The following is a 14,368-nucleotide window of genomic DNA, read 5'->3' on the forward strand; positions in this document are numbered from 1 at the left end:
AAAAATCCTCTTGACCTTTGATCTCAAAGTGTGACCTTGACCTTTAAACTAGGGTACTGGGTGTTGCGCATGACACGTCATCTCATCATGGGAAACATTTGTGCCAGGTAATATTAAAATCCCTTCATGGATGGCAGAGTTATGGACGGGACAGGAAAAAAACTCTGTTGACCTTTGACCCCCAATTATGACCTTGACCTTTGAGCTAGGGGATTTGCGCACGACACGTCGTCTCATCATGGGGAACACTTGTGCTAAGTGATATTAAAATCCCTTATTGAATGTCAGAGTTATTGACCGGACACGAAACAGACCCTGTTCATGCTATGTTAACATTTGACTGCTAAGTGTGACCTTGACCTTTGAGCTAGGGGTCTGAAAGTTGTGCATGACACATCGTCTTATTATGAGGTACATTTGTGCCAAGTAATATTAAAATCCCTTCATAGATGGGAGAGTTATGGACTGGACAGGAAAAAAGCCTTGTTGACCTTTGACCTCCAATTGTGACCTTGACCTTTAAGCTAGGGGTCCAGGTTTTGCGCATGACACGTCGTCTCCTCATGGGGAACATTTGTGCCAAGTAATACTAAAATCCCTTCATGAATGGGAGAGTTGTGGACCGAACAGGAAAAAAGCCCTGTTGACCTTTGACCTCCTATTGTGACCTTGACCTTTGAGCTAGGAGTCCGGGTTTTGCGCATGACACGTCGTCTCATCATGGGGAACATTTGTGCCAAGTAATATTAAAATCCCTTCATGGATGACAGAGTTATGGACCGTCACGAAATTGCGGACGGACGGAATGACGGAATGACGGAAAAGCGCATTCCTATAGTCCCCGAAACTGGTTTTCAACCAGTAGGAGACTAATAAAGGCTAGGGTATAAACATTTCAGATCTGGGTCGAATAAATGCAAATAACAGCCACAGCAGACTAGGTCTGTCACATGACGCTACGTCAAACTACTAATTTTAATATCTACTTTTACTTTGACGAGCATGTCATAAACAAACCACTGGTAAATGTCTGAATGAAATAGTCAGTTTTGTTATGATGCATACCTATGTTTATCGTGGATGAAGCCTCCATAAACTACACGAAAGCTGCCACATGCACACAACTACAGACCAGATCGGACGTCTATGGTGTCTTTTATGTCAACATTGAGTACAATTTACATTATCTTAGACACAATTTGTTCATTGGGACTTAATTTCGTGGTAGGGCTGAACCACGAAATCCACGAAAATTAATCCCCCACGAAAAATAATGATTTCACAGTATATAGTTATCAACAGAAAGCTAATTCAAGGGACATGTTTCATTTCAGTGTTATTTTATGACTAAAGTCTCTCTTGCCAATGCATTATTTTATCTGCAAGTCTAATATATGTAAGCTTTGCCTTTTGTTTGTTTTGTTGGGTTTAGTGTCGCACCAACACAATTCAGGTCATATGACACTTTCCAGTTTTGAAGGTGGTGGAAGACACCAGGTGCTCCTCTGTGCATTATCTCATCAAGGGCAGGCACCTGTGTAGAACCACTAACCTTCCGTAAGCCAGCTGGATGGCTTCCTCGCATGAAGAATTCAACAACCTCAGTGAGACCCATATCGGTGATTTGAAGTCAGCAACATTAACCAGGATTTGCCTTTTGTAACACAGGCTTTTTGTATTGCCTAGAGTCAATACAGAGTCAATACAGACTTTTCAATCTTACTGGGTTTAATATTATGACACTACGTAATAATTATTTTGTTTTGCATGAGGCCAATATAGCTTTTTCTTTCTTTCAAAGTATAATTTCCATTGTACTAGAAAATGTTTTTTGTATTGCTCTTGTTTTTTATTCTTACTTGGTAATATTTTTTCCACACTACAAAACATCTGTATCAATATAAATGCATGTAAAAATATTTCTAGGCAAGTAAGATTATATTATTGTCATGACTGTTTGATCAGTAAAGTGACCACAAAATAAAATAGACAAAAGATATGTGTTCTACAAGTCTTAGTAACAGATCCCAAATTTATCATACAGGTGCTTTAACTACAGCCGTTGGCCAGTATGACTTCATATCTATGACAAGGCCATCATGAAAACATATTAACATTATATTAATAAATACCTATGGTAACAATTTTCAGGTCTATATAGACATTATCAAGCAACTGAATACAACATAGGACACTTGTACCCTCCAGATTGTGTCACTGTACTGTTTGACAATGCAAGACTAAATAAAATTTTATATCCCCTTGGGTGGTAGGTACGAGTCATCAGTGGGTCGGGGTCAGGGTATGGATACTACAAAATATCATCAAGAAACACAAAATCAAAAAAACTGAAAATGTTGGCTTTTAATTTGTTAAGAAGGGGATAAGAGGGAGGGTTTAAATCCCAAATAAAAGCTAGGTGCACAACTTCACACGGTAAACAACATTCCTTTAAACATGTTTGAGATACACAAACATGACGGACACGAACATTTAGGACCTTAATGCTTATTTTTGACTAAATAAAGAGCCATAACTCTGGTTTTGCAGAGTGAAATCCCGAATAAAACAACTTCACTTATATTCCTATATGATTTCATGACCCTACGTCAAACACTTTTTAGGACATAACACAATTTTTAAGGCCTTTATGCATATTTTGTACTTAGTCAAGGACCATAACTCTGGTCTGGAAGAGTGAAATCCCAAACAGAATAACAGGTGCTAAACCTCAAATGCTATATAACAATTCTTTAAAGCTTCATGATTCTAGAAGATACATGCAACAAACACTTTTAGGCCATTTAAGCATTTATTGACAAACTCTGGTCTGATAGACTGAAATCCCAAACAAAATTCCAACTTTACATGCTGATTAAAAATCCTATAATGTTTCATAACTACAGGCAAATACTTTTTTTTAAAAAAAGGAAGATGTGATGCTGATTGATGAAAAAGGAAGGGGATAGATAAGAGAAGAAAAAAAATGGGATCGTTTCCATTTAAATTGAAAAACTATATTCGATTTATGCTAAAAAAGAATAAAACTTTTGGGGTGGCTAAATTTCAGTTAGAAAAGACCATTTGGATTCATGTTTATCTAATCTATCTAGAGATGGTACCTACCCAAATAAATCAAAGGGGGACAACTCTGAATTGATCAATAAACTGAAGCCAACATTAAACATTGATCAAAAGTGAAAGAAAAATCCTTTTTCAAACAACTTACCTGGCAGACAAAATATGACCTACATTTGTTTAAATCCCTTTGTATTCAATATACAATATGCACGCTTTTCTCATGACTTAAACTGACAGTTATTTTGTAAGTTGTAGTGAGGCCCTGATAGAAAGTTTAGTAATGCATGAAGATTATATAGAATAATGCATACATTCCTTTGAAGAAAATTAACGACATTAAGAAATGTTATTAAGTTTTGATCTTTTAGCCAAAGTTGTTTATTTATTGTTCTCAATGGTGATACATTGGTTTACACAACATTTATATATCAAAATGTAAAATGTATATATCCAACAATGAGAAATAACAAAAAAAGTTAAACTGGAAACACAAAAATTCATTGTCGTCAAATATAATTACAATGTTTAAGGTAGCGGTTGTAATTACTACATGTTAAGGTAGCTGACAGGTAATGACTCTATGTAATGTATTTTAAGCAATTCTCAATTTAAACATTCTCTGGAGGGAACTAGCACGATCATTTGCTTTCCTTGAAAAACGAATAAATGCTGAAAAGGCATATGGAGATTACTCTTTTTGATGACTTTCGTTACAGGTCAACTACCCTAAACAAACTAAAAGGTGTTTTATTTATTGTTAAAAACAAAGTAATCGGATAATTTCAGATATCAACATTAATTTAAAACTTATACCGTTTACACAACTTGAAAAAAAAGGCTTTTGTTGGGGCCTCTCATTTACAAATATATCAACAATTATCACCTGAATTGAATGCATTCACGAGTGGAAAATATTGATGGTAAAATGGTGTAGGGGTTTGTTTACAATATAAAATCTTTAATAACTTCTTTAAGGTAAAATTTTGGTATGGTTTTGGTAAGCTTATAATAAAGAGCATGTCATTCTCTTTCACTCAGAATTTTTTCAAGCGTTTCAGACTCTTGGCTAGTCTTGGAATTTGACTTTATTAAAAGACAAAAGGAAGTTCAGTATAGGCTCTTTCAAAATGTTGAAAGTAGAGTAAACTTACCTTATACTCTATTGAATTTATTTAGCTGTGGGAGCTTTTGATATAGACAATAATTGGGGAAGTCCTAAAATCTTTGAAAAACGGTCAATACAAGAGTTGTCCATTTTGCTTCAGATATTTTGAGAAAGTCATTTTTTATATATCAAATATTTCTATTTTTGACATGGAGAAGAGGAAAACCATAAATATATTTAGAAAATTGGTGCACTTAGCTATCATTTCACTCTGAAAAAAAACTATAAAGATGAATTTGATTTTTTTAGGTACCATCTCTAATCTATCTTTCATTAAAGCTATTTCTTTTTCCAGGGATATACGCAAATATAGATATTCAAGAAACTGTTTAAAAATTGGGATTGTTTTCCTGTATTTCATTCTAAAAATGAAAAACTTACATAATATAATAACAAAATTTATTGCGCTTTTCATTTTAGTATTTCCTATAAAACCAAAACAGACATCTTCAAAATTGACTGTATAGGGGATATTTTTAGTTTCGAAAAAATTGTTAAGTCTATTCCATAAAGCCTGCACGTGCTGGCACTCCCAGTACAGATGCTCGGTTGTTTCAATATTCATGTTGCAGAAATCACATAGATTACTGGAGACCAGTTTACATGTATATAAATATTTGTTTGTGGGTAACAAACGCATTAAGAATCTACACTGAAAACTTCAAAGTGTTGTATCAACAGTAGTTGTAAGCGGTACTGTATATATACTCTTCCAGTTAATGTCGCGATTTTCAAAAACATCGTTCCATTTGTTTTCTGCTTTTATGTCTTCAATCGGCATACATTTTATTTGAATTTTATATAGTAATTGATTAGGTTTATGAATGTTTTTTATTTTATTAATTAATGTATTGTCCCTATTATTATTTAAGAAATTTTGGGTCATATATTTTATGCTGCTTTTTGGAATACTCTTTATTAATTTAAAATAGTTAAGGTAATCATGTTCCTCTAAGTCTAACATTTGTTTCGCTTCATTAAATCTGTAAAAACATTTTTGCCGAAAGTCGAACAACTGGTCTATATATTTTATATTTTTATCATACCAATTATTCCAGAAAATTGTTTTGTTTTGCATTCGTATTTCCGAGTTATTCCATATAACATGGTTTATATCTTCTCTTATTTGGTTGTATTCATGACTAATCTTAAACCAAGCAATTAGAATCTCTTTTAAGAATATATTCCTATTGCAGATAAGATCTATGTCATCTTTATTAAAGTTACATTCAAAAACTAATTGAGCACCAAACTTTTCAAGAGCGTTTACGTAAAATAATTTCCAGGGACCTTTATTCTCGTCACATATTATTCGTTTTACCCAACAGGCTTTTATGGAATGCAAAAATAACCTAATATCTGTTAATTTTAACCCTCCTAGTTCGTAGTCTTTAGTTAAAACCTTACGTTTTATTTTCTCGGATTTATTATCCCATATAAAACTGAAGACCGTTCGGATAATATCTGTTATAATGTTTTCTGATGGATTCGGCAAGACAGTAAAGGGATATATGAGTTTTGGCAGAGCTAACGTTTTTACTACAGTCACTTTACCTAAAAGAGTAAGCTTTCGGTGTTGCCATTGTTTTAAAAAGTTTTTGAATTCTTGTAATTTCAGCTCAAAGTTTAATTTTATATTTGATTCCCTGTCATTATAAAATGTCATACCAAGAGTTTTTGCGCTTTTTGATGTCCAAATGAAATCTTTCTTTGTTGCGTATTTCACATCTGAGTTTTTTAATGATCCTACTCTAAGTATTATTGTTTTTGTTATATTAAGAGTGAGTCCCGAAACATTGCCAAAATCAGTTATAACATCTATTAATCTCTCAAACGATTCTTTATCACCGTTGTTAATATATGTTGCATCATCTGCAAAAAGTGTTTGCTTTATTTCAGTATTTCCTATATTGATTCCTTTGATGTGTTCATCTTTTCTTATAGTATTAGTTTATAATTCCATGCAAACGATAAACAGCGAAGAAGAAAGAGGACAGCCTTGTCGAACCCCACGTTCAATTTGAACACTCTCTGATAAAAAACCATTGTTAATAATCAGACTGGTGATATCACTATAAAACAGCTTTACCCATTTCATGAAAGACTGTCCAAAATTGAAGTGCTTTAAACTTAGCATTATAAAATCATGGCTTAAACTATCAAATGCCTTTTCATAATCTGAAAACAAAAGAAGACCAGGTAAATTTTGTTGATTGAGATATTCTATGATTTCAAAAATAAGGCGCACATTTTCTCCTATATATCTTCCTTTCATGAATCCAGTTTGCTCGTAACTTATAATATGTGGTCAAACGTTTTTAAGTCGATTAGAGATAGTTTTTGTTGCAATTTTGTAGTCAACATTAAGTAAACTAATTGGTCAACAATTCGTTAGTGAAGTTTGATCTTTTCCAGGTTTGGGTAATAATGTTAAAATACTTTGTTTTTGCAGGTCTGACATTTCTCCCCTTTCATATGAATAATTAAGAGCGTTTATGAAGTATACCTTAATGTCTTTCCAAAATATTTTATAAAATTCTGTTGTAAGACCGTCGGAGCCTGGGCTTTTATTGTTTTTCATGTCAAAAAGGGCTTTAGTACATTCCTTATCTGTGAGTTTTCCTTCACATGTACATTTTTCTTCATTAGATAGTTTCCTTATAGATTCGTCAAAAAAGTTTATTGTGGACGATTTCAGCTGCCGTTTTTTATACAAGTTTTTATAAAATTTAACTTCTTCATTTAATATCTCTTTTTTATTATTTATTTCTTGTCCTTTGATTACCAATTTTGTTATATTCTTTTTTTCTGCATTACTACAGGCAAATACTTTTTGAGATATAGGCCCTTTTATGCATACATTGTATCCCTGACCAGGTCAAGGGCCATAACTCTGGTCTGGCTGAGTGAAATCTGAACAGGAAACCCCAGGGGCACAACTTCATGTGCTGATTAACAATCCTATCTGGTCTGAGGACTCTATGTCAAATACTTTTCAGATAATGCACAACACAATTAGGATGGATGTAAATCTGGACAGGAAACACACACATAAACATTCTTTTATATACCTGCTGTCTGATGGCTCTTTCTCCACAGGTTTAGCTTGTACAACAGCTTTTGGGGGTGGTGGTAGTTCTATAGAGGCCAGGGTAGCTTGCATGGCTTGTTCTATAGTGGACAGAGGTTTAGCAGGTTTGGCAGGCTCGGTGCTGGCTGCAGTATCGCCTGCTGGAGCATCCCCTCCTCCTCTGAAAGAAGATATGTCACATTATACATTGCACAAAAAAAGAAAGGTAAAGTAAGACAAGCTTCTAGACTATGATGTATTTTTTCCTTTTTTCTTTTCAGTTCTAAAGTTGTTTATGGAGCCAGCTATATCCTATCTTCACATGTCTGGTGGGATTTTACTTCACACTAACACGGTTTTTATGTCATATGACAACTTCCCAGCTTGTGATGGTGGAGGAAGACCCTCTATCCAATACAACATATTAGATAATCATACCATTATTTGTACCAACTTGATTTTGCCTCTTTTACAAATCATTAATAGAAAACAATTTTTTGGTTATATTCTTTATCATAAGGATAAAATCAGGATAGTATCAGGTTTAGTTTTAGGACAAAAGTATTTTAAGTTTGGCAGTTTTGGCACACACATTCTCTATTTACTTCATGTATCAAATACTCATATCCTTCTACAGATCTTGTTTTTAACAGGTATATGTATACTCTGAACCCAAATACTATTACCATGTCATTTTGCACATGTTTATTTTCTTGTCCTATATGATTTAGTTATGTAAATATAACCATCCAAATATTCTACAAACCTCTCTTGCTCCCTCTGTTTTGCTATGCTTGCTGAAAAGAAAGGGGGAATAGTTAAATGTTTTAATAGCTAAAAATGAGATGTTTATGTCTACAAAATGTAACATATTGTTAGGTGTGTCTACTTTTAGAACCTTTTAAAATATAATACTATTGATATTACCAGTGAATTGTTATAATGACATATTTTAATGAAATTTTCATAGCTCCAGCCAAAATAAAGAACAGGAATGTTAATTCATGGACTATAAATTTTAGGGATCAAATAAATGCTAATTAAACTTGTTTGTTGGGACTTCATTTTGTTGATCATCATAACCATGACAACCATGACAAGAATTCTTGCCAAAGAAAGATAATGGCTTCACAGCATGCCTTCTTAGGATAAACTGCACACAAAATAACTGGTAGTTATTGCTACAATACTTCTCAAACTGCTAGATTTTGTTTTTGATTGTCCATGCTGAATATCTTGAGCAAATTGCCAAAACCAGTAACAACTGAAAGTTACAAGAAACAAGAGGGCCATGAAGACCCTGTATCGCTCACCTGACCTAGGAATCATCAAGATTAACATTCTGACAAAATTTCATTAAGATATGGTCATAAATGTGGCCTCTAGAGTGTTAACTAGGTTCTTATTTGATTTGACCTGGTGTCCTAGTTTTTGACCCTACATGACCTAGATTCAATCTGGACCTTGAGATCATCAAGATTAAAATTCTGACCAAGTTTCATGAAGATACAGTCGTAAATGTGGCCTCTACAGTGTTAACAAGCTTTTCCTTTGATTTGACCTGGTGACCTAGTTTTTGACCCTGGATGACCCAATATCGAACTCATCCAAGATTTTATTGAGGGTAACATTCTGACCATGTTTCATGAAGATTGGGCCAAAATTGTGACCTCTAGAGTGTTAACAAGCTTTTCCATTGATTTGACCTGGTGACCTAGTTTTTGAACATCATCGGACCCAGATTTGAACTTGACCTATATATCATCAAGATTAACATTGTGACCAAGTTTCATTAAGGTATGATCATAAATGTGACCTCAAGAGTGTTAACTAGCTTTTCCTTTGATTTGACCTGGTGACCTAGTTTTTGACCCTACATGACCCAGATTCAAACTGGACCTTGAGATCATCAAGATTAACATTCTGACCAAATTTCATGAAGATACAGTCACATATGTGGCCTCTACAGTGTTAACAAGCTTTTCCTTTGATCTGACCTGGTGACCTAGTTTTTGACCCCAGATGACCCAATATCGAACTCATCCAAGATTTTACTGAGGGTAACATTCTGACCAATTCAATAAGATTGGGCCAAAATTGTGACCTCTAGAGTGTTAACAAGCTTTTCCTTTGATTTGACTTGGTGACCTAGTTTTTGACCCCGGATGACCCGATATCGAACTCGTCCAAGATTTTATTGAGGGTAACATTCTGACCATGTTTCATGAAGATTGGGCCAAAATTGTGACCTCTAGATTGTTAACAAACTTTTCCTTTGATTTGACCTGGTGACCTAGTTTTTGACCCCAGATGACCCAATATCGATCTCGTCCAAGATTTTATTGAGGGTAACATTCTGACCAAGTTTCATTAAGATTGGGCCAAAATTGTGACCTCTATAGAGTGTTAACAGTCAAACTGTTGACGACAACGGTCGGACAGACGACAACGAACACAGAGCGATCACAAAAGCTCAACTTGAGCACTTGTGCTCAGGTAAGCTAAAAATAATGCAGTATCAGAAATGTACCTTCCAATTCCTCGAGTTCTTTAGGTTTGGTCCATCTCGATTCTTTGGTTACTGAGTTATGGTAATACACCTTCCCTGTGTCTGATTTATATTCCTTCCACGGACACCGAGCCAGTAACATCTGTAATATATTAAAATATCTTCTCATCTATTGCCTAAATTTCACAACATTCCAGGGCCGTTGCCTGCTTCGAAAAAGTGGTCTGGCCTTCGGCGTCCCACGAGTGTCTAAGGCAGGAGAGGTGAGGGGAGGAGGAGCACAAGAGGGGGATTCTCCCCTCTTTCTCTCTCTCTTTAGGGGGGTTCAGGAGTGTCTCCAAAGAAAATTTTAAGATTACGGATGCTAGTTAGTGTCTTTTTCTTGCATCTTGAAAGCACTTTCTGTTAAGATTTTCAGTTGATTTCATGATATTTTTCAAGGATAACTAGCAAACATTTGGATAATTTTAGCATATTGCTACAAATGTTGATGTATTTTTTTTAGAGTTGATATGTACATCGGCATTTTATTTGATTTAAAGCAATTATTTAAGATAACTAATCATATCTTAAGATAATAAACCAAATAATCAGAAGAAATTAGCTTTCGGTTAGTTTTGTTTTATTATGCTGCAAAACACACAATTGTTTCCAATTTTTTAAAATACGGCATGTTTTTTTTATTGAAACAATTATTATACATTATAAAAGAAATTGTCCTTTAAATCATTCCAGATTAAGACCCATTAGATTACCATTTAGTTATGATTAATCAAGTCAAGCAGGGTTGATAAGTTTGACACGAAGTGTGCCGCAGTTGTTTTCACACCCGCAGGTAATCATGACAGATACCGCTTGTTGTGGATTATTACATTAACAAGGTAATATTTCGGCACTTTTGATCAAAGCAAATGATGAAATTTAATGCGAAAAAACTGTTACGGCTGATATTATGCTCGGCCAAAAAAGTGGTCAGGCCAAGGCCAGACCGGCCGGACCGTCTGCAACAGCCTTGCATTCATACTGGGACTTGCAATTGTTGAATTTTACAATCAAAGTTATTTTAATTTAATAGAACATTTGAGTCTGTTTTTTTGCAGATTTTCACAATTCAACTTGATTTCAAAAATCATTACTGTTGAAGATTTTCTGAATTCTCTATTTCTGGAACTGCATCGTGTATATAAACAAGAGCTGTCTGTTGACAGCACGCTCGAATATTCGAAGCATTGACAGAAGTATAGGGTCAAAATACTACCAGAGATTTTCAGACACAAAAAAAAAGAATAGATATGACAAACAATATACCTGCATTTGTGGATTTGAATAAGTCTTGCACTATATGGCAATGTGTGACCATAATGGTAAGCAAGTGTTCATAAACAAAATATCAAATGATATGCGAAACTTAACTAACTTCTATGTCAAAAAGAGGGCCATAACTGAGCTAAAGTCCTTGTCCTAGGTATGTAGACTATGATGGTAAACAAGTTCTCAAAAATTCAAAGCCATGTGACAAAAAGGTAAGGAAAAATACAGACATGGTATGAAAAACTTAACTGATTTCCAAGTCCAAAAAGGGCCATAATTCTGCCAAAAATATTTGACAGAGTTATGTACTCTTGCCTACAGATGGGAATCATGACAATAAAGTAGTGTTAAAAGTTTCAAAGCCACATGTCAAATAGTTTTGACAAAACGTTGACTTGATGAAAACTGAACCAATTTCCAAGTCCAGAAAGGGCCATAATTCATCCAAAATATTTGACACAGTTATGTACTCTTGCGTACAGATGGAAATCATGATGATAAGCAAGTGTTCAAAGTTTCAAAGCCACATGTCAAATAGTTTTCACAAAACATGGACTTGTACGAAAACTGAACCAATTTCCAAGTCCAAAAAGGGCCATAATTCTGCCAAAATCCTTGACAGAGTTATGTACTCTTGCCTACAGATAGAAATCATGATGATAAACAATTGTTCAAACTTTCAAAGCCACATACAAAAAGTTTTGACTAAACATACTTGTACAAAAATTGTACCAATTTCAAAGTCCAAAAAGGGCCATAACTCAGCCAAAATAGTTGACAGAGTTATGTACTCTTGTCTATAGATAGAGACTGTTATAATAAACAAGTGATAAAAGTTTCAAAGCCATATGTCAAAACACTTTACACAAAATGTAAACTGGTACGAAAATCTTAACCAAGATTTCTAAGTTAAAAGGGGCCATAACTCAGCCAAAATCCTTGATGGAGGAATGTACTCTTGTCTAAAACTGGACATCGTGATCGTAAACAAGTGTTGAAAGTTTCAAAGCTTTATCTCAAAAGACTTTGTCGAAATGTGGACTGGTATGAAAAACTTAACCAAAGTGTGACGCCAACGATGACGCCGTGGTGAGTAGGATAGCTCTACTTATTCTTCAAATAGTCGAGCTAAAAATTATTAAAATTATCGAATAATCTAAGAATTAAAGCCTTATGCCAAAATTTTATAACTGAAAATACAAACAATTATTAATCAGTATCTATAATAAGAGCTGTCACAGAAGACAGCGTGTTCAAGCTTCGGTCTCGTCTGATATGGATTTCCTTGACAGCGTATATCCTGAATCTTGTCACCAACAAGCAGTGTAACTAATATTATTCCTCAGTTTCAGTAAGCTCCATGTGTGTATACAATATTATACCTCAGTTTCAGTAACCTCTATGTGTGTATACACTATTATACCTCAGTTTCAGTAACCTCTGTGTATACAATATATCATACCTCTGTTTCAGTCTGTAAGTCTTTGGGTTTCTCCCAGCTCGACTGCTTTGTGACATTGTTATAATAATACGTTCTTCCATCTGGAGCCTTATGCTCTGTCCATGGAGACTTCTGGAAATAAATACACTTTATTACATGCAGCTCCCATCACATACTGGTTTTTATGCTTGGTACCAGGGGAATTCTAGAAATAAATACCCTTTATTACATGCAGTTCCCATCACACAGGTTTTATGATTGGTCCAAGAAGACTTCTAGAAATTAGGTTCTTTGGTTTTATACTCGGACCAGGGAGACTTCTGGAAAGGGTATGGTGGGGGGAAGGCATTACGCCATGAAGGCCCATTTCTGGAAATAAATAACACTTTACATCATGCTGTTCTCATTAAATATAGTTTTAAGTTTTGTCCATGAAGATTTCTGCGAATAAATTATTAAATACACTTTAAAACATACAGATTTCATCATATATAACATTTATAGGTTTTATGCTCTATCCATGGGGATTTCTGAAAATAAGAAACACTTTAAAAACATGCAGTTCTCCTCACATATACAGTAGGTTTTTCTTACTAATAATAGCGCCAAATAATAGCGCCAGGTTGAGTTAATTCCAAACCCAACACTGATAAATGCCTGAGTTAAAAACAACCTGACTGATGCATTGCCTAACCAGTGTAATGTACAAACAAATAGGCACTTTCACCTTTCTTACCATATGAAAAACTTGAGCACTGGACATCCATTTTACTGTGTAGAAATGAAAATATTTAATATGTTCTTGACAAAGTTAAAACCCAGAACAGACATAAAGAAAACATGTTACCTTTTCTGGCTTTTGTTCAGCCTGTCCTGGGGAGCTGGATGCTGGGTTGGTCTGTTGTACATTGGCCACCATAGGGTTTGCTGGACCTGAAATATATGTACATGTGCAGAAATAATCACATGAAGCACAACATGATTGAACTAAAAATAAACAGTAGACACGTGACATGATACCCCACCCAGTCACATTATACTAACACCGGGCTGACCATTCCTACCACTATCCTCTTAATGCTGAGTGACAAGCGAGGAAGCTACTAGTACCATTTTATACGCCTTTGGTATGACTCGGCCAGGGATCAAACCCACGACCTCCCGCACTCAAAGCGTGCACTCTACCACTAGGCTACCAAGGTGGTACATTTCCATCTAGAAACATCCACTCATTCTTTTGTAGACTAATACCACATCCACAATATCTCCCCTTTCAGAACTTGTGCATATTTCTTGACACAAAACTCTTGTCTTTTGCGGATGAATACAGAACTCCTGAAATTACTCAGAATCTCCAATACACTGCTGCAGGACTTAAGCTATTAGTTTGTTTTAGTTTACATAAATTTATTTTCAAACAATTGTGAGCTAAACTAACCTCTCACACTCTACAACTAGGCTACCGCAGCAGTTTCAACCATATTTAATAATATAATACAAATCTACTAAAAAGCAATAAAATATATCTACCTGGAAATGGTGGCATGCCAATTCCCGGGGGTGGCATCATTGGTGGAAAGCCTCCAGAGTTAAAACCTGAAAAAAACATCATTCTGTAAATGTTTGCAACTACTCAGTATGAAGCTGGCTCTGAGAGGTGTACGAGTATAAGATGCACATGTGATAAAAGTTTTTAATTTACATAACTCGAGGACTTGATTATGTTTACAACCATACATTTTGTTCCTGATAATAAATTATCAAGAAATGTGATACAACTTGACACTCAAT

At 34.8% G+C, this 14,368-nt stretch overlaps 1 protein-coding gene across 4 annotated transcripts in view; it reads right to left on the reverse strand.

The window, feature by feature from the left end:
- LOC123532253 (pre-mRNA-processing factor 40 homolog A-like) overlaps positions 1–14,368 on the reverse strand; it is a 71,923-nt gene that overhangs the window by 49,593 nt on the left and 7,962 nt on the right. For all 4 annotated transcript variants that reach the window (XM_053518415.1, XM_053518414.1, XM_053518417.1 and 1 more), the window contains exons 4-9: positions 14,108–14,173; positions 13,425–13,510; positions 12,599–12,709; positions 9,847–9,967; positions 8,083–8,113; positions 7,318–7,497 (exon numbers count right to left, since the gene is read on the reverse strand). In XM_053518415.1, coding sequence (XP_053374390.1) covers positions 7,318–7,497; positions 8,083–8,113; positions 9,847–9,967; positions 12,599–12,709; positions 13,425–13,510; positions 14,108–14,173 — 595 coding nt within the window. The remainder of the gene's footprint in view (positions 1–7,317; positions 7,498–8,082; positions 8,114–9,846; positions 9,968–12,598; positions 12,710–13,424; positions 13,511–14,107; positions 14,174–14,368) is intronic.

This window comes from Mercenaria mercenaria, chromosome 11 (genome assembly GCF_021730395.1).
Source record: "Mercenaria mercenaria strain notata chromosome 11, MADL_Memer_1, whole genome shotgun sequence".
Lineage (NCBI taxonomy): Eukaryota > Metazoa > Mollusca > Bivalvia > Venerida > Veneridae > Mercenaria > Mercenaria mercenaria.